At 43.7% G+C, this 21783-nt stretch overlaps 1 protein-coding gene across 2 annotated transcripts; it reads right to left on the bottom strand.

Moving 5' to 3' along the window:
- Positions 1-422: 422 nt before the first annotated feature.
- On the bottom strand, positions 423-20849 carry morc2 (MORC family CW-type zinc finger 2). Of its 2 annotated transcripts, XM_018740909.2 has the most exons (28): positions 20593-20849; positions 20025-20185; positions 18327-18380; positions 18161-18195; positions 17268-17336; positions 16806-16896; positions 16602-16710; positions 16105-16264; positions 15220-15331; positions 14998-15123; positions 13679-13758; positions 13405-13487; positions 13210-13295; positions 12300-12440; positions 11740-11894; positions 10263-10391; positions 10056-10161; positions 9789-9921; positions 8943-9029; positions 7521-7820; positions 6809-7057; positions 5275-5466; positions 4766-4823; positions 4134-4275; positions 3531-3704; positions 3353-3446; positions 2784-2972; positions 423-1957 (listed from the first exon to the last, which is right to left on the bottom strand). In XM_018740909.2, the coding sequence occupies exons 2-28, from the start codon at positions 20093-20095 to the stop codon at positions 1889-1891; spliced, it is 3294 nt and encodes a 1097-aa protein (XP_018596425.1). In that variant the 5' UTR covers positions 20096-20185; positions 20593-20849; the 3' UTR covers positions 423-1888. The 2 variants fall into 2 exon arrangements, with proteins under 2 accessions (XP_018596425.1, XP_018596426.1); XM_018740910.2 differs by lacking the exon at positions 5275-5466.
- Between the last annotated feature and the right edge of the window lie 934 nt (positions 20850-21783).

Here is a 21783-nt window from a genome sequence, read left to right as displayed (position 1 = left end):
TACTACAAACATTTCCATGTTCCAATCCATCCCGTCTCTGCAGCCATTCGCTGGGCTTCGTCATCCACGGCTGGACGTCCAGGCAAGCGGCTGCAGAAGAGGGAAAGGTCCTTGGCGTTTCCTCCAGGATGCGCTGCCACGAGCACACTGCTCTACATCCCACCACACACACTGGTTGCCTAGCGTTCTCCGTTTTGGCGAGTGTTTGAAGCTTAGACTGCGTGTGTGTATTCCTATTTGGTGCATACCCTATCCCAGTTTGAATGAGCTGTTAAAGTGTGCCCTTTTGGCTTCGGACAGTGTGTGTGCGTGTGTACTATAATACCACTTTACCACTGATATTTCAGTTTCAAGCTGTTTCAACTGCTTTTGTCAGCCTTACTGGCTACACTACACTCATTTTCAGAAACAAATTAATATACCAGTCGACAAAATCAGAGTGGACAAAAATAAACTGCACATTTTAATAAAACAGTTAAGATTAAAAAATACTCTTTAAAAGAAGACATTTCCGGAACACAAAGGATACCAGAGAATTTGCTCAATGGTGAACTCCAATGTCAGCACCGCTCAAAATCCAGATCACATCCCAACACAACAGTAACAGTGGAGGTGGTTTACACTTTCAGGATAACTGACACTGAAGTGATTCTAAAGCAATATACACTCATAAATCCCAGTATACACTTTGGTTTGAATCTAATCTTGCTCAACAACACCCTCAAATTTGGTTGGTAAGATGGGACTGTTAGTCCTCTATTCTGAACTGCACTTACCCAAAGTTTACAACTTGTGTCACCTGTAAATCCATACTTGGCTCTCACCTGGATATAGAGCCTGCAATTCACTCCAGTTCCCAGTTACGATTACAGCAAACCTTTGAGAAAATCAGACTTTAAACTAAGTGGAATGTATTAACGGAATAGTTATAACTGGCATGGTTCAAAATGGGTAACTGGAGGTACAGTATTTCCAAATCAACAAATTAAGAAATACAAAATTGTGACAAATTCTACTGTCAAATATCATCGTTGACAAGTGTAATCAGTCAGGTTAGTCCAATGGGAGCTCTTACCAGAACTGTGCAACTTTCAACGTTAAACCACTGCAAGAGGTGAAAAGCAGAAGGGAAACGCGTACAGGACTACACGCGTGCACTGCGAGCGGGGAACAATATCAGCTGCGCTGTGCTGCGGGACACATCCATATTTATGCAGAAGGTGCAGCTTGCACTTATTTCAGTTTTGTTCAAACACACTTTTCTTTTTAAACAAACAGCATTCCTCTGTATCACCATTTGTTTTTGTACAAGAGGTATAAAAGTATGCAGCTTTCATCTAAACCTATGTGGTGTATTTAACCATTTGTATAACCAAAAAAATTATGTTGGTAAGTAAAATATCATAAAACAAATAAAACAAAACTTGAAATGAAAAAGGCTCTTCACTACAGAGTTCTGAACCTTTGAATGTGTTTGTATTTAGGGTACAATGTTCTTTACATACGCTATGAGAAAGAGTTCCAGCCATCCAGTCTCGTTGCGCTGTGGGTAGTGTCTAAATACGTCCTTCTTATGGTTCATTGCGGTGTGCGACTCTGGCGTTTATTTGCGTTACTAAGAACATGTCCATGTCCAAACCAAGATCCATATGCATTCTATGACTTTCCTGGAGACGAATGAAAGAAGTCTCTTTGCGGGGTACGGGGGAATATACAGGGATATTGGACACACCGTATTGTGCCATCCCACAGCATCAGGCTCTAGTTCTCAACGCCTCAAACAGCAGGACACAGTCTGAGATTCTATGAGACCAGAGGGTGATGGGAAAGGCAGGTGAGGACAGCGCAGAGTGAACCATGCTAGTTTTGGGCACTCCCTGTTTCTGGGCTAGTCGCCCTTGGTGAGCAGGTCCTCGATGTAGGCATCCAGTTCATCATCTGTGTTGATGTCAATGTCCTGAGGAAAGTGGGAAGGGTCCATTTAGGACAAAGGTGAACAGTGTACAGTCAATACAGTAACGATACCTAGACATTGACAGTGCTGTTGCAATGTAGAAATTATTGAAAAATAAAATAAAGAACTCTGGGGTGATATCACTTCAGTCACGCTGTAAGCAATGCATACACTGTGTGATTTGAGTCCGTTTTACACAAGAGTTATCAGTATCCACAGCAACAATGAAAATTTGTGAAATTTATTAATTAGTACACTGAACCAAGTAAGTCTTTTCTGCTGAGAGAAGGATCAACTTGGACAGACATTTTGACAGTTTACTTCACAAATGATTATTTTAAACATAAGACTAAGTTGGAATAACAGCTGCAGATCTTTTCTCTCTTGGGCAAACCCTGTACTAACAATGCAGAAAAGGGGTGTCTTTCAAAAGTCTCTTACCTTTACATCTTATTTATATCATGTGTTAAGAACATTGTTTTAACCTGTCCCTGGAAAGCTTGCATTTTAAACTGTCGTTCTCATTTTTAAAAAGTGCTTCACCGCTGAGTTTTTAAGACACTGATAGTAAAAAGCTGACTTGCACTGGTATATCAACTCTTTTTACACACTTTTTTAGGAATAAAATGAATATGCATTTGCTAATAATAAACTCAATGTATGAAAAAAATATGTTCACAAGCCCTTAAAGCGCTATTTCTTTGAATGAGATGCTAGAAAGAGTACTTCATCTGCAGGTTATTCCACTTATCTAAATTTAAATTCTGAGTAGGGTCTGTAGTAGATTGTGCGTTGAAATGTAATTCATAAAAGTAAACATCACACTCACCTCTTGGACTTTCTGCAACAGAGCTACAATGTTGGTGCGCAGCTTTTGCAGCTTCTCCTCCGACTCGCGCAGACGGGCTTCGGCACTGTTGCTCTTCTCCTCCACAGCTCTGGTGCGAGCATCTGCACGGCTCTGGTAAGAGTTACACAGGCTCTGCAGACCCAGCTCGTACTGCTGGAAGTACTCTTTCTGCAAGAACAGAATGTGAGCATGAACTGCAGTTCTTCCCACTACCCTCATTAATGCCAGGGCTCAACTGTGTTTTTCTTTGCAGTCTGTTTCTGGGCACAGAGCAACTCTGACCCATTTGAACCTGGCTGCTTTATGTTAGCCATACTGATGTGGGGTGCAAATGGTGTGATAGGCAGAGCAAGTAAATGAATGAGAATCCAGCACTTTTTCAGTGAACTCAGCCACATAATTTACTGCAGCACAGTACAGGAAAACACTCAAGAACCTTTGTCTTTGTGGCTCAAGTGACTTGTGTTTAACACTCGTGTACAAAGTGACGTAAGCATGGCCCTCAGCGTATGTTGCGATTTCAACAAGTTGCCCCTGTTCAGAATTACCATGGGAAATGCAATGAGCTCCTCTGCAGTCATGGTGTTTACGTCGTCTTTGGGGATTCGGAAGTCCGGAGGGAAGAAATAGCGCAGGAACGTCCTGCAGAGACAGAAGAAAATGCTGCGACTTCTGTGTTCATGGCATGTCATGTACCGTGGTCCCATTCCCCATCTCCCAGGGTACCTCATCATAACCACAAGGCTGTCAAGGACTTCCCGGCTTGTGCCTGGCTGCGTGGTGTCAGGCTCCATCGTGGCTGGTGCCCGTTCTGCCTCCACCTCCTCCCGGGTGTCGGGGCTTTGGGGCACTGGCGATGGCGGTCGCATCAGTCGCACCTCCTCACTTCCCTTCACCACCCTTCCATTCACACACACACACACACACACACACACACACACACACACACACACACACATTAAAGGATACACTGACTTGGTGCAATATTGAAGATAATTTTTAATATGACAAAACATTTTGCATAAATATAAAAAAAAATTCACATGTGCTCAGGTTCTGTATTTATTCATTACCCTGAAATTTACTCATTTTGTAGCTGCCTTTTTTAACTACTAGGGAAACTCAAAAAGTATCTGCAATAATGTTTTAACTCTTATGAGCACAATTATGCATATATAGATAATACAGAAATAAGTGGACTATTTGGGGAAAAAGGTTCCTACTTTTCTCACCAATCAGCTTCACACCTGTTAATTACCTGCAACCCCAACTTCCTCCCCACCCAAAGTCTGGCCTGAGTTGGTATCAGGTCACGTCCAGTCACCTTACCAGCGGTCGCGGGGAGTCGACGTCGTGGGCACGTAGTCGAACTTGACCTTCCAGCGGATGCTCTGCTTGTTGGCCTCAACCGCAGCCACGCGCCCTGTGAACCACTCTTTGTTCACCTTCACCTCCACCAGAAGACCCTTGTCTGCAAGTACAGGAGGAACACCACAAAGCTACCAGGTCAGCGTTTGCTTTGGGGGCTGCAATAGGAACCTCAAACTTCCAGTGCACAGATCATCAAAACCCACTTTGATGACTAACGTGACTTTTAAAGTGCACTTTCCACACCAGTCCAGGGTGTTCAGCCTTGGAAAATGCCCACAGGCATCACTGTCGAAAGATTTGAGGGCTACATGTGTAAAAGTCACAGTGTTAATTACATTAAGTGCTTTTATAAGACATGAGTATGTGAAATTTACTTGATACATAGCTTTATTTTACCCATTTTTTAAAAATATTTATGGTATGCATAGAACATTATTAATAATTTACGAATGTTCTTAAGGTCGCAAATTGGACAGCCCTGCATCAGCCTCTGCGAAAGATATTTTCAGAACACTCTGCAACCTTTAAAGCAGAATATGTAAATTAGGGTACATTTCAACTGTGCTGTCATTCAGATATTAGACCTATACCTTTCTGAGCCTCTTTCAGCTCCTTCTCCAAGTCCTCCTCCTCCGTGCTGTCCGTGATCTGCACACAAACCAGTAATGTTTTACAAAACTCATCTCCTCACAAGTGTCCCAGATGCAGTTTGCCCTTCTGGACACAACTCAACATCCAGTACGAAAAACTATACAACTGAAAAACTGTACCTGTGGAGGTACCATAGAATAAGTGGGTAAAAGAAGAATTAGACCAAAGGGAGGAAAAAATAGACAGCAAAAGATGACCCCAAAGCAGATCCTCTGTATAAAACCCAGCGTGGAGCCATGCGGTTTACCTGACCCGTGTCCAAGGACACGCTACCCCAGCGGATGAGTTGCTGGCAGGAGGCACATGCGAGAGAGCGAAAGAAAGTGAGAGAGAGTGTGCAAGAACGAGCGAGTGTCGAGGACCAGCCTCAGGGCACTGCTGTGTTAGAGCTCAGTCATGAGAGTAGAGGAGGGGACCCCCAGTGCAGCCTGAGGGCACCACTCTGTACCTTAACCGCTGCCTTAGGGCCACCGTGTGCCACGGTGGGGCCCTTGGCCATGCAAGGTGCTGCCTTTTTGGGCTGAGGCGCAGTTGCAGCCTCGCTCTGACTCCTCGCCGAGTCGCACTGGTGGCTCCGCTGTCCTTCTGCGTCACAGCTGAGCACTGTAGGGGCCATCGAGCTGTGGGGACCCCTCTGCTTCTAGGGGCCCAGGGAACATAGAGCAGAAGTGACTCTAGCGCCTTCCACCTCCAGCACAGCAGGAGAGCAGCCAGGGAGAAAGTGGCGCACAGTGTGGAGCAGGAGGAAGGGGGAAGAGGAAAAAAAAAAAAACTCACCTCTCCTTACAAATGGGCTCTTTACAACACTCACTTGGGTGTGTGGTCATAAACAAAAGTAAAAGTGGTCACCTATACAGCAAGTGTACACACATGGCGGTTTCAGGCAAAAGCACATGAAGCAAAAGCGCAAAAGTAAAAGAAATAAATGAACTAGAAATCAAAGCCAGTAATGGAAACACTGCACTGAAATTGTGCGTGCGTATGTATGAGCGAGCGAGATAGATAGAATTAGATCTGCATCACTTCACTGAACTGAAGAGCAATGTCACGGAGTAGATGCAGTGGACTCAAGATGCTGCTTAGAAACAGTATGAGCAGCAAATGAAAGAAAAAAGTATACACACTATGAATATTTGCTATTTTCAGGTTTGATTAAACATGTACTTTTCCCTCGGGATGCATAAAACTGGATAAGCGAATTAAGTCTGAAATAAGAAGTGCTGTAATCAACATGAGCTATGAAATGCAGAATGGCCCTAGAGCACGTGACCAAATTTCTGCACTTTAGGTGCAAATTCCATAAAAGTTATGCAAACAGAAGTCTAAAAAAATATTGTCACATGAACGAATGGGCAAGTTTTTGTGGCGAAGGACTTCGACAGTGTTGTCTCCATATTGCAATGTCCCACAGAGGCCCACACGAGCACAGTGCAGGGTTTGGGGGAAGGGCCGCATCTAGCAGTCACCCCACATAGTGTCAGGAAACAGTTCACCGGTGGGACGTGCTCTTTTGACAGAAGACATGATACGTCAACCACTGGCTTCAGGGCCTCAGGCTGCAGGGCTGTTACATCCTTCTAGTCGTGTGCAGTTTGTGCCATCAAGTCGAACATAAGAACCCCAGGAATGCAGCTCTTTGGAAATACACCAGTTCCTCATGTTACAAACAGTTTTGAACTTGATTATACAAACGTTTTCCAGTTTTTTTAAACTGCATTTTCTCCACTACTCTAATAGGACTACTACTCAGTTTGATGGAGTGTATTTCCTGGAGAACTCAGGTTTGGCAGATTTACCTTTGGGTAAAGAAGCATTTGGAAGTGGGGCTGGAGCAAAGATTTTCCCACTAGATGCCCTCCCTGACATGACCCCTCATCATTTACCTGGACCTGAGACCAGTGGCTACGGGAAAGTTCAGCGTCACCAGTTCTCCTGAATGTCACGTCTCTGGACAGCGGCAGGAAACGAAAGGAGGGTCTTACCTCCATGACAACGCTGCCCTCTGCAGTCTGTGCACGCACTTCAGTCACCTTTGCCCGCTTCGGCTCCGACTTCTTCAAGGCCGTTTTGCCACGCTTCTCTGCTGCTGTCTTGGTTTTCCTGGGATGTGCTTCCTCCTCTCTGCTTTCCTGCACCTCTTCATCTTCCTCATCCTCCTCTTCTTCACTCAGCTCCTCCTGTGCAGCTCTCTTCCTCTGGCTGCTCGTGGTTGGGGTCTGTTTCACTGCACCCTGCAAAGTCGGTGAAGGACAGACGGACATTTGAATACGACCAAGCCCCTCACTATCCCTGCGGCTTGGCACACAGCCTCACCTGGATGGGATCTGAACTTGCACAATACGTCCAAAACCACACTGAAAGGAAACCTCAAGGGGGGAAATCCGCTACCATCTGCTCAGGTCCTAACTTTTCTACACATTTACTATGGTTTGTAAAGTTTTAAAAAAAAAAAAAAAAAAAAAGCCTTTTCAACAAACTGAGTTTGGCTAAAAGACATGATTGGCACAAAGTTTAAATAACATTCTTCACAGACTTTAAATACAAAGCAGAAAATTGTCGCACACAAGGTTTTTCCAATGGTACAGAGCACAGCAACCAGAGAACTGGTGTGAGAACTTAATCTGAATATGGGATGCTGAAAAGGGAGCCAAGCCTACAAGCACAGCAGGGGAAAAAGAGACGGAGTGCACTCACCCGTCGATTGGCCGATGCGCTGCTGCCCCCTGTGGGGCGGGACTGACTTCTGGGGGCGGGTGTCAACTTCGGCTCAGCCTTTGCCACAGCTACAGTGCGGCCTTTGGCAGGCGGCTCCTCCCGGCGCACCGGTGGGGGCGGCGGCGGAGGCCCGCAGGACTTGTGTGCACGGGCTGGCGTGCTGGGCCTCCTGCTGAGCGGAGGTGGCTTGGCAAGGGGTGGCCGGCTGGGGGCGTTCTTGATCATCGCCGGCAGCGGTGGGGAACGAGGACGCCCCACTTTTTCTGAACCAAGGGTGCCCTGCCCACACACAGGCAAACAGTGGTGAGCATACCACACCCTCATATGGGAAAGACCAATCAATTTCCTGTCTCATTGATACTGATGCATCTTTTATGAAACCCAATTGCTACGATTTGTTCCTTAACACAAAGCAACTATTTGGAAACTCTTGTGTGCTGACAAAGTAGGGGGTACATTTAGCACTCCATAATTTACCTGCAATACACAATACTAATGGGAATGCCCTTTACTGAGCATCATTCTCACACAAACAGTGATGCAAACATTTCACTGGGACCCAAACCAGAGGTACAGTACTCAGCTTAAATTTTGTTTTGTAATTAAGTATTTTTACCTACAAAGTCATCATCAAAAACGGTGTTTCTGAAGAAAATACTGTACAGATAAACAAACCAGCTAAATGTGATTTCACCCACAAAGTGGGACTGACAGAAAGAGCACCCTTGCTTCAACTGGCCATACGCCTTTAATATCAAAAATACAGACAAATAAAACACTAACGTCTCAACATACACAGCAGTCACTTTCCAAAAACAGGTAAATGTGGTTGGGAGCTACCAGTAATTACCTTACAGTACAGTATGGCATGTGATTTTACGACAATGAGAAGAAAGAAACGTTACTGCTGTATTTGGTTCAATGCAGAGCTTCAAGAGTGCATCTATGTATTGTATCAAATACTGAAATAATGCCCAAAAATACCAACTGGTATTTGTTATCAAATTATAGGAACAAGAATTAAGATGGAAAGTTATAAAACAGCATAATAATCATAAAAGAAGACTAAGATGAAACATACAGCTGAAGTATTTCTTACATTCTTCAAATTTTATCCACATCCGTAGAGCATCAGTTTGCATTTTGGAACTAAGTGCCTACCTGGAATAAAGTGTTAATATATTCCATGTGAAAACTTTTTATATTTCCTGCTTTTTCATTCCAAGCTATCTTTAAAACCTTACCAATCCAATCTACGGTGTGAAATGCTGAACAAGAAAAATGCTGAGAAGGCCATTCCAGACAGTCCACATTAATCATGTTTCCCACTATTTCCTAGAGGAAAAACATCTCCAGAATAATATGCATATCCAACAATAAAATGGCATGACACCAAATTACCTGAGAGTTACTCTCTTCGACTGGCTTCATGCTGACTTCTAGAGGCAGTTTTTTCATATCGGCTTGAGATTTAATGGTTGTGGTTTTCTGTAAAGACAAGAAAAATTTGCATATGAATAAATGAGAGGACAGCTGCACAAACAGACAGAAGCCAGATATGGACCCTGTAGATGCAATAAAATTAAATGTTAACACAAAAAAAAAAAAAAAAGTCACTGTAGCACACAGTCACCTCAAATGTCCAGAGGGGGACTGCTGAACAGAAGAAAATGTGATCATCAACATGCATCTTCAAGCCACTATTCTGTTCTATACCTGAACTCACACTACCCTATACAATGTTGTACATTTTGAAATAGCCTCAATTGTACTGTTAACACCCCAGGGATAACAGAATATTTAATTTTAAGGAATGGATCTCATTTTATGAACCACTGGCAGCAGATCAAAATTTGTCTAAGAGTCTGTCAATCATTTCATCAAGTTCAAATGAAGAACAAAATATACATCCACTTGAGACATAACAGGGTTAATGTGTTACATAAAATCATTCTGTTCTGACAGTCAGTTTTTTTTAAAAAAAAAAAGGGTTCAATGTATTTTTTCTACATGACAAAAACATTTTGCAACATTTGCAACAAAAATTCTTTCCACCTTGTCTTAATACATTTTAATTCATTTGTCATCTGTAACTGCTAGTCCCGTACATGGATTTTTAGTGTTTAATCATAGTTTAATCATAGTTCAAATGCTAGTTGAAGAGACTGATATGATGCTTTCCTCCTCTGGGGAAACCCTGTACGAACAAGGAAGAAAAAAACCAGACACAATAGTTCCACATAGTACCTGCAGGGCTTCCAACTTTTCCTGCTGCTGTTTGATCTTCTCAGAGATCTCCCTCTGCTTGTCTTCCACCGACTTAGTGTCCTTGCGCAGCACTCCCACTGGCAGGTTCTGCTTCTGCTCAGGAGCGTCACACCTCCATGAGACATTCAAAGGAAAATTCCAGTAAAACTCTAATTGTCATATGGTTGCCCCAAATCCGCTTATGTGAGATAGCCTATGGCTGAAGGAAGACCCAGGCCAAGGGTCACTTTAGGCGAAGCCAGATACCTGTCTTGAGTGCTGTCCGGATTCATGAGACACACCCAGCTGTCAGGGTAACGCTTGTCTACTGCATCCAACTGAAATGGAAGGGTACGCCACTTGAGGCACTTGTCTGTGGTTGGTAAAGAAAGGTTAGTGGTTCCTTCAGTGCTTTAGCCAGAAGAGGTCTGTCACATAAAGGCAGGGAGGCGGTCTACATAGAGCTCCACTGACCACACTGGATCGTTACTGGGATTTCCATGGCACGGCGCCTCTTGTACCGCAGCTCGTTGGACGGTGGCTGATTCCAGTTGGCCGAAAGATAGCCAAACTCATCCCAGAACTTCACGATGCCCTTCTGAGCTGGAAGCAACAGAAAAGAAGACCATAAATGTGTGCTATGACCTTAGGCATGAATGATGCGATTAGATTCTTGCACAGTAAATCATAAAAGTCTGCATTTAGCAATATTGACACATAATATCAAAAGCTCCCACATACATGTTTCAATATACTGAACAGGGCAACAGGTTAATGGGGGGGGGGCAAGAAGAGCTACCTCCTTGCAGTGATCCCTGGGCAACGTCCCTGATGGCTAAGCGCTCTTCAAATTGATCAAAATGGTCTCAGTACTACCATGCAAGCAACTTCACAAAAAGAACTTTGCTAAGAAAAGCCTTCCAAGACTTGACTGGCCCAAGCTAACATTGAAGGACTGACACCTGCCCAACGTGACATCATCAAGCAACTTGCTACTGAACATAATGCAGCTGGAATCTTACTTCAAGAAACACACAGCAACTCCGATGATTGGGTGAAGACATCTGGCTTCAACCTAGTTAAAGCTATACATGAAGAACATCATGGTATAACCACACTAGCAAGGTCAGATGTACAAATTTCCGACGTGACAACTTTGCCAAGAAACAACAACATTCAATGGATAGCTGAGCATATCAATGGAATCAAATTCGTGAACGTGTACAAACCACCGAAAGCGGTTTTTACATATCTCTCAGTTTTTAGCCACCCAGCAATATATGCTGGTGACTAACTGAACACATCAGCTGGGGCTACCACAAAAACTCAGCCTGCGGAGAAGATGTTCAAAGGACCTGATCACTCCCTACACCCCAGCAAGAGTGCTGTGCTCCTCTGGCTACCTGGTGGTCCCACTCACAAAGGATCCACTATTGAAAATCAGGTTCTTGGTTTTGGTTCTGATTTAGTGGTATAAACTTCCTGTGTCCCTCAGAGCAGCTGAATCCCTCTTAACATTCAAGAACCATTTCAATACCATCGTTTTAGATACTTTTCCCTTCTGAACAGCAATATAGATTTCCACCTCACTGTCATGATAATACTCGTATCTCCTTTCTGACTCAATTCTATAGGCAGCCACGCAAAAAGTGTGTTTTGGTTTTAAAAAAAAAAAAAGAAAAAAAAAAAGAAGTACCCTACAAAAAAAAGATGTACTTCAATAATCGCATGTCCTTATGTAAAGTCCTTCATCTGTTGAGGGAAAGCACTTTTCTTCACTCAGTTGTATGTCATTTTCGAGAACAGTCTGCTAAATGAAGACATGCAGATTTCATTCTTTAAAAATGTGATCTAAAATCAAACAGCAGCCTGTACCATTTGGTAATTTCAAAAGTTTTAACCCCACGGTGTTTGCAAGACATGACAATGCAGCACAGAACAGAGCTCTCACCGATGGCCACATCTTTCCAGTACTGGGCAAGGTGCTCCCCCATGGCCTTCAGGAGGTGTCGGTATTCTTTGGCATCTGCAAAGTCCTGTTTGTTGTGTGTGGGCTCCAAGACCAGGTATGGCACATCAACCACTCCCACGACACCACCGCATGCCCTGCCAGGAGGATAGTCACTTCTTATTAACAGTCATGACTAGCCAGTCAAGTACTGAGCAAAACCACCAGACCATGCAGCACTCAGCAACACCTGCTGGTTGAACCTGAACACCCAGATCCTAGCCAGTTAGCACTGACAGTATTAGAAAGGCTGCAAAGTTACAAACGGCAACTGTATGTGTTCTAAGACTTGAACAGAAGTAATTACCACCTTGTTTAAATAAACAAACAAGTACTTCATACAGAACTAATTTTAGGCCATAGACTGCGTTAACCCTGTGGTGATGACACTTGCCTTCCTTCACAGTGCTGTGCAACACACCATATGTAATGAAACAGGGTGTGTCGAAATAAATAGCAGATCAACCGTTACCTACAGTGAAAAGGTGAACCTGGTCACTTACATGCCTCCCTCTAACTGTGGCCCGACTTTCTCATACATCTTGATGAGCCGACTACAATTGTAGATGAACATGCCGTCCAGCTCCCGCTGATCAATGTTCACCCCAAAGATAAAACTCAGCTCCTTGGGCTCCTTCAGGGCCCTGACGGGAGAGATGTGGAAGTTCAGGCATATCAAACAAGAACATTGTGGAACCCAGCTGCTGGATGGTAGTTTGAGGGTGAACTATGTTGTGGTACAAAAATGGTATCTTCTTACAACACTGTGTACATAAATAACACAAGAGCTGGCAAAGCTCTCATCTCCTTGTATTCAGTCTTCTGATATTCAGTTTTTCATTTATCGGGTCTATGATTAATACCACCACCTATCATTAACGGTCAAAATTTTCATTTCCCCAATTTGCCACATTCAGCCTGCCACCTCAGACTGCTGTGCTCCTCCACCACTGCCCGCCTGGGGGTTTCATGTACAAGAGGGACAAAATCAATTCATTCCGGCTCAGAAGAGCTGGAATGACCTCACTCTCTCACTCAGAACTGCTGAATCTTTCTAAACATTCAAGAATGGCCTCAAAACATCTCTTCTAGACTCACTTGTCTTCAGATCTCATATCTACTCCATAAATATAAAAACTATTTCATGTCACAAATAACCTCTGCATTTTCAATCAGTTCAAAATATGATACAGCTCCTGTAATGTTATCCATTTTAAAATTTTGTAGTAAACCAATTCTATGTGATATCCAAAAAACTTACTGTGCTTTGGGAATTGCATGTGTTTTTGAGTTGAACATCACTTTAGAGAAAAGTATTTGCTAAATGAATAGAGGAAAATGAAAATGTAAATATAATAAGTTTAACGGGATGGCCGCCCTAAGCCCGTAACATATCAAACATGAGCAACTCACTTCTGTTTGCTCTCAAGGATCTTCCTCTTCATATCAGCTTCCTGGCGCAGCATCGTGGCTGACTCCTGGGCCTTCCGGAGCATGGCCTGAGAAGGACGGACACAGAAAGGAGTCACTGGTGCCTCAGGTAAAGTACAGTGACTTGTGCTGCTGCAGTCTTCAGCAGGTGGTAATCGCCAAGAACGGCCATCTTACACGGGCTTCCCTGGAGAGATCACCTGCCAGCTTCAGCTCTACAGCCAAGCTTTTGCTCTCTGCCTCCCGTGCCTTCTCTTCAGCTAGACAATAGAGACGCACAGTTACAAACTGTGAAACTGTGACAGAATCAAGTCCAGAAGAAGAAAAGACACAAAGAATTGGATAATGTATACTGATTAAACAGTGTACGGAGGCCAGCATTGTTTCAGCACATTTGGGTGAGCAGAGGGTCAGCGTGGTTCACAGTGGTGTCTCCTCACAGGGGACTTACCTATCTTAGCCAGATGATCAGCCTTCTTCACCTCCTGCTCCGCCCGTGTTTTGAAGCGTGTCGACGTGTACTTGTACACACTGTCACAGAGAAAAGAAGGTGACTACAGTAAGCACGTTCATCTGCAAGTCATTGCAGCATAGTGACTACATTGATTTAACCTACTTAAATGTGCAAACAATATCCTTTTAGTCAACAAAGCCTCTCACTTCTTTGTACTGTGCCTTGCAAAACTATTCTAACTTCAGTTATCAAATAATGCTGGATTACAAATAACTTTTTAAACTGTATTTTTACTGTAAACTTGAAAACTATTATGAGTTTTTTTAACAAGTGATCTTAAAAATTCAAAAATGTAAGAATTCTGTTTGGTATATTCCCAGAAACACAACCAAGACTAGAAGTCTGTTCCTAACATATTTTGTTCATAATTTCAAAATCGCTTTAACCTCTAAATTGCAACATGCCAAAAACAACATCAGCATGTTCTCTCCATTTGGAGGACCAAAGGCTTTGATGATTGTTAAGATAGTCACCGTATCACATAAGGTGACCCCCGCCATCCAGCAGAGGAACCTCATCTCCCTTGACTGTACCCACAGTCTTATTCTTTCGGCCACCACCCAAAGCAGAGGTGAGAATCTGGATATAGACCAAATGGTACATCGCAAGCTGCGTCTGAGGATGCAGCTCCCACTTTACTACCAGAGTTTGTGTACAAAAAGTTCCAAACACTGCACCCACCTCATCCATCCCTACCTACACACCTGAAATAACCCACAAATAATCTCTCTTCACTGCAGTAAACTTAATGCAACAAATGAACCCAGATCCTCCAACACCTTATGTCAGTGTTTCCTCAAAGGAGGGTGCTTCTATTTACTTTTGACACGTTTTTAATTGCAAAGGGTAAAAACACGTTATTATAAATATTTTCTAACTGAAAGTGTCATAAATGAAAATGTAAATGCTAAAGTCTGAAAAGTATTTGCAAGGTACTGAAACTAATGGGAAAAATACCCAAACCCACCCAGCGCAGAACTGCATTTATTCCTTGGATTTTAAGAGAGGACACATTTTATGTGAAACATGCACAATGGCATATTCCCTCGGTCACTCACTATTTCCAGACTGACCCAAAGGAAATAACTGTCTGATCATGTCAATTATGTTAGAGATTTGATCCAAATCATGTTCCAGGCAATGAGTCATCATAACCCTCTCAAGCTTGTGGCAACTGAATGAATATTTTAAATGGCCCATCAAGGTTTTTGGTCTTTTGAGGAACTGCTGGCTGCAACAGAACTGTGGAAGTGTACCGTGGTTTATATAGGCAGCAGGAGAGCCTCTTGGTGCGCACTTTGTGGCCCTGTATGAAGATCCTCATCCTAGGATCGATGTAGAGCACAGCAGCGTAGGCCCGGAAGGAACGTCGCTCTGGTTTGCTACATTCAAGGCACAGGTAGAAACAGGTGTACCTGAGTTATGACACAAACACAGGCAGCTCAATTGTGCCAGAAGGGAAGGGTTAGACCACTCACACTCCCTCCGGGGCGACTCCAGCCATAACAATGTCCTGGTGGTCAGTCTCCACATCCAACTCAGGCTCTCTGGTGTCCATCAGCTTCAAGTTGTAGATAATGACCAAGGTCCCTACACAGGTTGGGAGGACAGTCACACAGAACACGCTTCATAACTCATCTCCAAAGAGAAACATACAGATAGTTTTTTGTATTTAGGAGATGACTTTATGCGTAAATACTATCATTTGTACGTTTTGTTTGAGTGTTAACTAAATGGTACGTTAGAGCTACAAAACAGCAGAATGAGTGAAAGTGCCTTATATTGTGTTATGATATTTAATTTTAACTATTAAAAGTATACGGGGTCACGGGTGAAACCGGAGCCTACCCGGCAACACAGGGCGTAAGGCCGGAGGGGGAGGGGACACACCCAGGACGGGACGCCAGTCCGCCGCAAGGCACCCCAAGCGGGACTCGAACCCCAGACCCACCGGAGAGCAGGACCGTGGTCCAACCTACTGCGCCACCGCGCCCCCTACCCGTGACCCCGTATGGGACAAGCGGTTCTGAAAATGTGTGTGTGTGTATTAAAAGTATAGCAGCCGGTGACATAGTGATTAGTGCTGCTGCCTTTGAACCTAAAGATTGCAGGTGTGATTCCCACCTCCGGCTGTAGTACCCTTGAGCAAGGTACTTACCCTAAATTGGTCAAATAAAATTACCCAGCTGTATAAATAAATGGGTAAGTAATTAAGTAACTTGACACTGTAGGTCACTTTGGGAAAAAAGCAACAGCTAAATGAATAAAGGTAAAAGTAACTGATCCATTTTAATGGAATTTAGCGATATTTTAGAATGAATTCATGTCTGTTTTAGGGCCCATTATCTCATTAAACTACAAACCACTTTCTCCTTCAATTTTCCTGAACTGCTCCATAAGCTGGGCTTCAGTCTGGAAGGGCGAATATTTGTAGATGAGCTCTGTTTCGATGGCAAATTTTTCTGGGTCCTGGGTGACTGGCTGCATGTTTGTGTTGTCCCATGTGGGAAGGGGCACAATAACCTGTTACAAAAGATCAAGGGTACACTGTGACAATCATCAAATATTCAAAGTAAGAAATGAGAAAGTCTGATGATAGGACTATGTCTCACTACTGAAGCCATTTTTAGTCACAACAGTGTTAAAGACTTCTGCCCACACATGCATTCAGGAAATGCATCACTATATTCTCACTTCTTCAAACTGGTAATCTTCACGTTCTATATTTGAGAGCAACTTTTGACAAACCCATGAAATGATGTGAGAAGTCTTCTGAACATAAAATAAGCATTTTGATAAGGTCAGAAGATGACAGTTTCAGTGGAGGAAACAGAAATTTGTCACGTTTCCAAAAGTTTACCTCATCCAAGCCCTCTTCCTCATGAAAAGTCCGTGAAAGAAACAGGCATGTCAGCATGTTATCCTTCTTAGTGAAGAGAATGAAGTCTTTTCCAATGCGCATGGAGCCCCTGAGAGAGACATTTTCCCTTTTCAGTGAGCCACGACAAACATTCTTATCCAGAAAGGTAATACACAACATGAAAACTACAGAAGAGAAACGTACGATTTCAGCCCATTGCCATACTGCCCAATGTGTGTGGACTCCGGTGACCTCTTGCTGGATTTTCCAAACTGAATCACTTGCTTCGCCTCATCTGAGATATATCGATACAATGGAACACTAACGTTATACAGCTATAGTGACTAAAAACATTTTCTCTACTGCACTAACTATACTCCAGTTCCCTCAAGCAAGATACCCACCCTAAACTCAAATAGGAAAAAACACTTCTTAAGTGTATAAATGGGTAAAGAATTATAAGCAGCTTAGTATGGAAGTCACTCACTTTGGAGAAAAGGATCAGCATAAATGAACAAAACAGACTGTCAAAAAAAAATAATTAATTTAAAAAAAAAAAAAAAAAAAAAAAAAAAAAAAAAAAAAAAACCTCAGGTGAAGTCACAGATTGCATCACTGAACCAGGAACTGTGTTGAGGTATAGGAAGAGGAACCTGTACAACTCACTTGGATCCATGCCAGTCCCATCATCAAGGAAGCACAGCGTGTATCCCCCTCTGAGGTCCAGCCTCTTCTCTAAATTTGAACATGGAGGGAAACCACACGTGTCTGAACTGATCCCCAAAGGCAATAAAAGACAGGTTTTGGTGTTGTCTATGCAGGCTCTGTGCTTATTGAATATTGAAATTCCAACCTGAACTGGAAAAACAACTCAATTTGCATAAGTACAAAAACAAAATGAGTAATCGGCAGCAAAACTTTTTTCCAGCAGTTTTCAAATTGCCATCATACTCTGGTGAACTGGGTGCAACACAAAGTTGTTTCACTGTGGATGAGACCCCTGGCCATCTCAGGGTAGCCCCACACACGCACACTCACACACTACGAGCAATCTGAAGTGTCCAATTCACCTGAAGTGCATGTCACTGCACTGTGGGATGAAACTAGAGCACCCAGAGGAGACCCACAAACATGGCGAGAACACGCAAACTCCACACATACTGAGGCAGATTCGAACCCATGCCTGAAAAGTGTGAAAAGATGCCGAGATGCAGCAGCGTTACCCACTATACCACAGACAACACAAGAAAAACTAGCACATCATTTTGTGAGGAATGAACCTCCATTTCAAAATGACATCAACCCGATATAAACCACAGGGCTGTAGAAGTTAACAAGAACTTCAGGAAAAATACAAATAAGAGGCTGTGCACCTACAGAAAGGGGGGGGGGGGGGGGGGGGGGGGGGGAGCAGCAATTCACACACAGTCCCTTCCCTTCACATGCAGTTCTTTAACAGGTGAAACAGGAAATGACCAGAAAAGTTCTAAGGTTTCTTTCCTTTCATAAGTATTTCTGATCTTCTGGTTTTTTACATAATTTATGGCTTGAGGACATACCTGTGTAGATGTCAATACGTGTTGCATTTGCATCCCTACAAACGGAAGGAGAGGGTGAGAACTTAAGCAAGACCAACGGGAACCAAACTCAGCTGCTTGCAGCAAAACATGTAGGAAACTAAGGACAAAAAAACAGAGTGACAAAGTGAATACTAAAATGTGATACCTCGCATTGTCCACAAGTTCAGCCAAAGCTCCAAAGAGGAACTCATGGGTTGTCCTGTAAGCAAAGCAAAATGAGCAGTTGAACATTCTCACGGGTTTTCACACAGACTGCATATTCTCAGTTAAGGAGCAGTAATATTGCATGAAATTTAAATTTAAAAAAAAAAAAAACCCCATATGAAAAACATAATGCAGTACAACGCACATGATGGGGAAAACGGAGATGAAAGGACGTTTGTGAGAATTAAATTTCCAGTACAAGAAGTGTTTATAACCAGAGCTGCTAACAGCACATTTACATTTCACATAACAGCAGCAGTGGAGGAAGTTGCCACAGGCACAACTGTTCAATAAACAACTTTTATCAGACAGGTGTCATTACTCTCAAATTACTCATCAGCAATGAACCTTCATGCAGCACATAAACACCTTTATTGAGTAGGTGGAACGAGACAGCGGGAGGCCAAGGCGACAAGAAGAGCGTTGCTTCTATATGCATTCCCTTCTACAGCAACTTTACTGAATAGCCAGGCCAGCCTCGAACCACTGCGTGTTTGGCATATTTTTTGCTTTATGACAGTTTTCTACAAAGCAGCTTATGATTTACTCATTTGCACAAGAGGGTAATCTTTACTTGATCAATTCAGGGCAAGTCCTTCGCTCAAGGGCATTATGGCAGGAGGACAGATTCAACCCTAAGTCCACTGAGTGCAAAGTAACAGGTCTGACTATTATGTCTCCAATTGCTATTCATTAAAGCGCAGGTTAGGGTCATCACCAATGTTCCCATTCTTCAGTTCCTTCTAGCACTGAATGTTTCCCCAAAGTGTCACACCATATGCATCAAGGGAACTAAGACATGACTGAAAGACTATTTCCCGACAAGGATTTTGATAACCACCGGTGTTTCAAAAATGAAAGAGTTGAAAAGTTCTCATCAGGGATGTTTAGCTATTCTAGAATATGCAAACGAATGTATGACAAATCCTTCTAAATGTCATATTTAGAAAATCCTGATTTGCCCCTCACATGTTTAACCAAGTATGATTCCAGCAATTGTATGATATTAACACTGCACTCATTTTGGGCAAAAAAATAAATAAGCAGTGCAGCTTGAGATTTCAGACTGTCAGGCAGATATACATATATCAAGTTATTAGCACTCAGTAACAATGTTGCCATTACCTGTAAACTGACTTAAAACTCTTTGTTAATCTAGAATGCCAAGGAGGGATGGGCTGCCATGGAACTTGGGCCCCCAGAGGTTTTTTCCTCCCTTGCCTTTCAGTTGGGAGTTTGTTGTTTTTTCCTCTGTTGCCATAGCTGACTGACCGCTTTCATAAGCACATGTATGTATACATACTGCAGTAATTTTGCCAGCTATCTGTTTGTCTTAATCCTCTCTTCAGCGCTCTGCATGATTCTGTGAGAAGTGCCCTCTACAAAAACAAATATAATTGAATATATGAAAAGTTGAAAGAGAGAAAAACAGCAGGGTCACTTAAACGAGGGAAAAAACTGCTTTGGAAGCGCACACACACACCCCTCTATGGCTGCTTTAGTTACACTGTTACAGGGTCCCAGCAGTGTGTGTGTGTGTGTGTTCCTGTGTCTCGCGCACCCGGCCCGGGCCGATGGGGTGATGGCGAATGGCGCGCGAGCCACGTGCTTGCAGGCAGCCAGGCGTGCGCCTACTCACGAGTTGGTGTGCAGGTAGTCGAAGGTGAGCTGCGCCCGGTTCAGGCTGCTGTAGTCCGAGAAGGAGGCCATGGCTGCGGCCCGGGCGCCCTCTACGATCCCCGGCGTGCACTTGGCGCAGACTCCTGGCCCGTGCGAAGCGCGCTGCTAGTCCACCTGAGCCTGAGGGGGAGAGAGGGAGGGGTCACACTAGTCTAATTGTGACGACAGGACCCACCACAGACACCGCATGATCTTACACACACACACAGCCCAGCTGACACGGCGCCGTTCGATCGATTCGCCCATTTTTGATTATTGATCTCTCTGCCTGCTCTGCGACATTAAATTCGCCCACCATGTTAGCAAGCTAGCTGCTCAGCTACCTGCCCGAACTCTGATCACGGCACAGAGGCTGCGGGCTCCCTCGGCTGCTCAGGGCTGAATGAGAAGCGGAACGCGACGCAGGGCAGGCAGGCAGGCAGCTAGGCCAGGCAGCACGCGGCCGGGTGCCGCACGACCTCGCCGCAGCGCGCGGACACTCGCTCTCGCTCGCTCTCTCTCTCTCTCTCTCTCGTCCAACTAGCTACCTGAGCTGCATGATGCGCTGCCACCATGGGTCGTTCTGCTGCGGCAAGTCTCCTCAGCTGCAATTTGTTTATTGAAGAAATCCAGCGTATATGAGGCGCTATACTTTTTTGTTACTGCTCCGGGTAAATGAATTTATGAAATTACGCTAAGGAGGAAAAATAACCATGAAGGCCGCACTCGCTCCCAGAGCTGCGCACACTGGTACCTTCTCGCGCTAACAAAAGTGCGACCTCGAGGAAAAATACCCGCCTCAATACCCGCGCATCTCCACCAATCAGCACACGGCACGCGCCTGTGTCGCGTCGCCATTGGCCAGTTGTCTTGTCAGCTGACACGAGGCCAATATAACAGCAGCGCAGCAGCGCTAGGTTTAGTGATAGTGTTTGTTCGCAAATACAGAGAGGAAAAAAGGAAACAAAAAAAAAAAAGTCTGTCTTTTTATATTTAGAAAGGGGGGAGATCGATCCGTGCTGTTTGTTCTGCGTCGGGAAAATGTGTAAATGTTGGTGCCTGCTCTTACACAAACGTACATTTCGCTATCCGACACGCGACCTAACGAAATCCTAGTAACTAGCATTTACTAGTAACTACGTTTGTGTGAGAGCAGGCACCAACATTTACACATTTTCCCGACGCAGAACAAACAGCACGGATCGATCTCCCCCCTTTCTAAATATAAAAAGACAGACTTTTTTTTTTTTTTTGTTTCCTTTTTTCCTCTCTGTATTTGCGAACAAACACTATTAGTAGCCTATTCCACTGAGCTGTTGTCTGCACTTATGGAATCACGTGAATTAGCCGAAATATCACTAACGATGGGACAAGTACATAAGCTTAACTAATGGTGTGTGTTGGCCATATTGATTGTAAATAAGGTAAGTAAACATACCTGCATATTGTTGCTGTTACATTTCTTTGGAGTATATTGATGAACACAGTTGGTGGACTGTATGATGAGCAGCCATGTTGTTTTGCAACTTCATCATGGGCTCTATGAAATGGCTGCCAACATCTGACCACTTTCCTATGGGCTTCCCTAAGGTATCAGAACTGCTGACTGTTACTAACAGAACTCATCTGATGTACTCTGCAAAATCTAAAGTATGGAACACTTTGGAAATTATCGAGAAGATTGGTGGTCTCCTGAACGTCAGTGGAACACTTTGCAACAGATGTGTGTGTATATATGA

Source organism: Scleropages formosus, chromosome 21 (genome assembly GCF_900964775.1).
Source record: "Scleropages formosus chromosome 21, fSclFor1.1, whole genome shotgun sequence".
Lineage (NCBI taxonomy): Eukaryota > Metazoa > Chordata > Actinopteri > Osteoglossiformes > Osteoglossidae > Scleropages > Scleropages formosus.
Note: the sequence above shows the minus strand (reverse complement) of the source record. Positions and strands in the feature narration are given on the sequence as shown.

Excerpts from the sequence above, each read along its gene's own strand:
- morc2 (XM_018740909.2), bottom strand. The coding sequence starts at position 20,095 with ATGGCCTCCTTCTCGGACTACAGCAGCCTGAACCGGGCGCAGCTCACC. Across the intron at positions 15,124-15,219 it reads GGAGTCGCCCCGGAGGGAGT|CAAACCAGAGCGACGTTCCT; the intron begins GTGAGTGGTCTA and ends CCTTGAATGTAG. Across the intron at positions 4,824-5,274 it reads GCCCTAAGGCAGCGGTTAAG|ATCACGGACAGCACGGAGGA; the intron begins GTACAGAGTGGT and ends GTTTGTGTGCAG.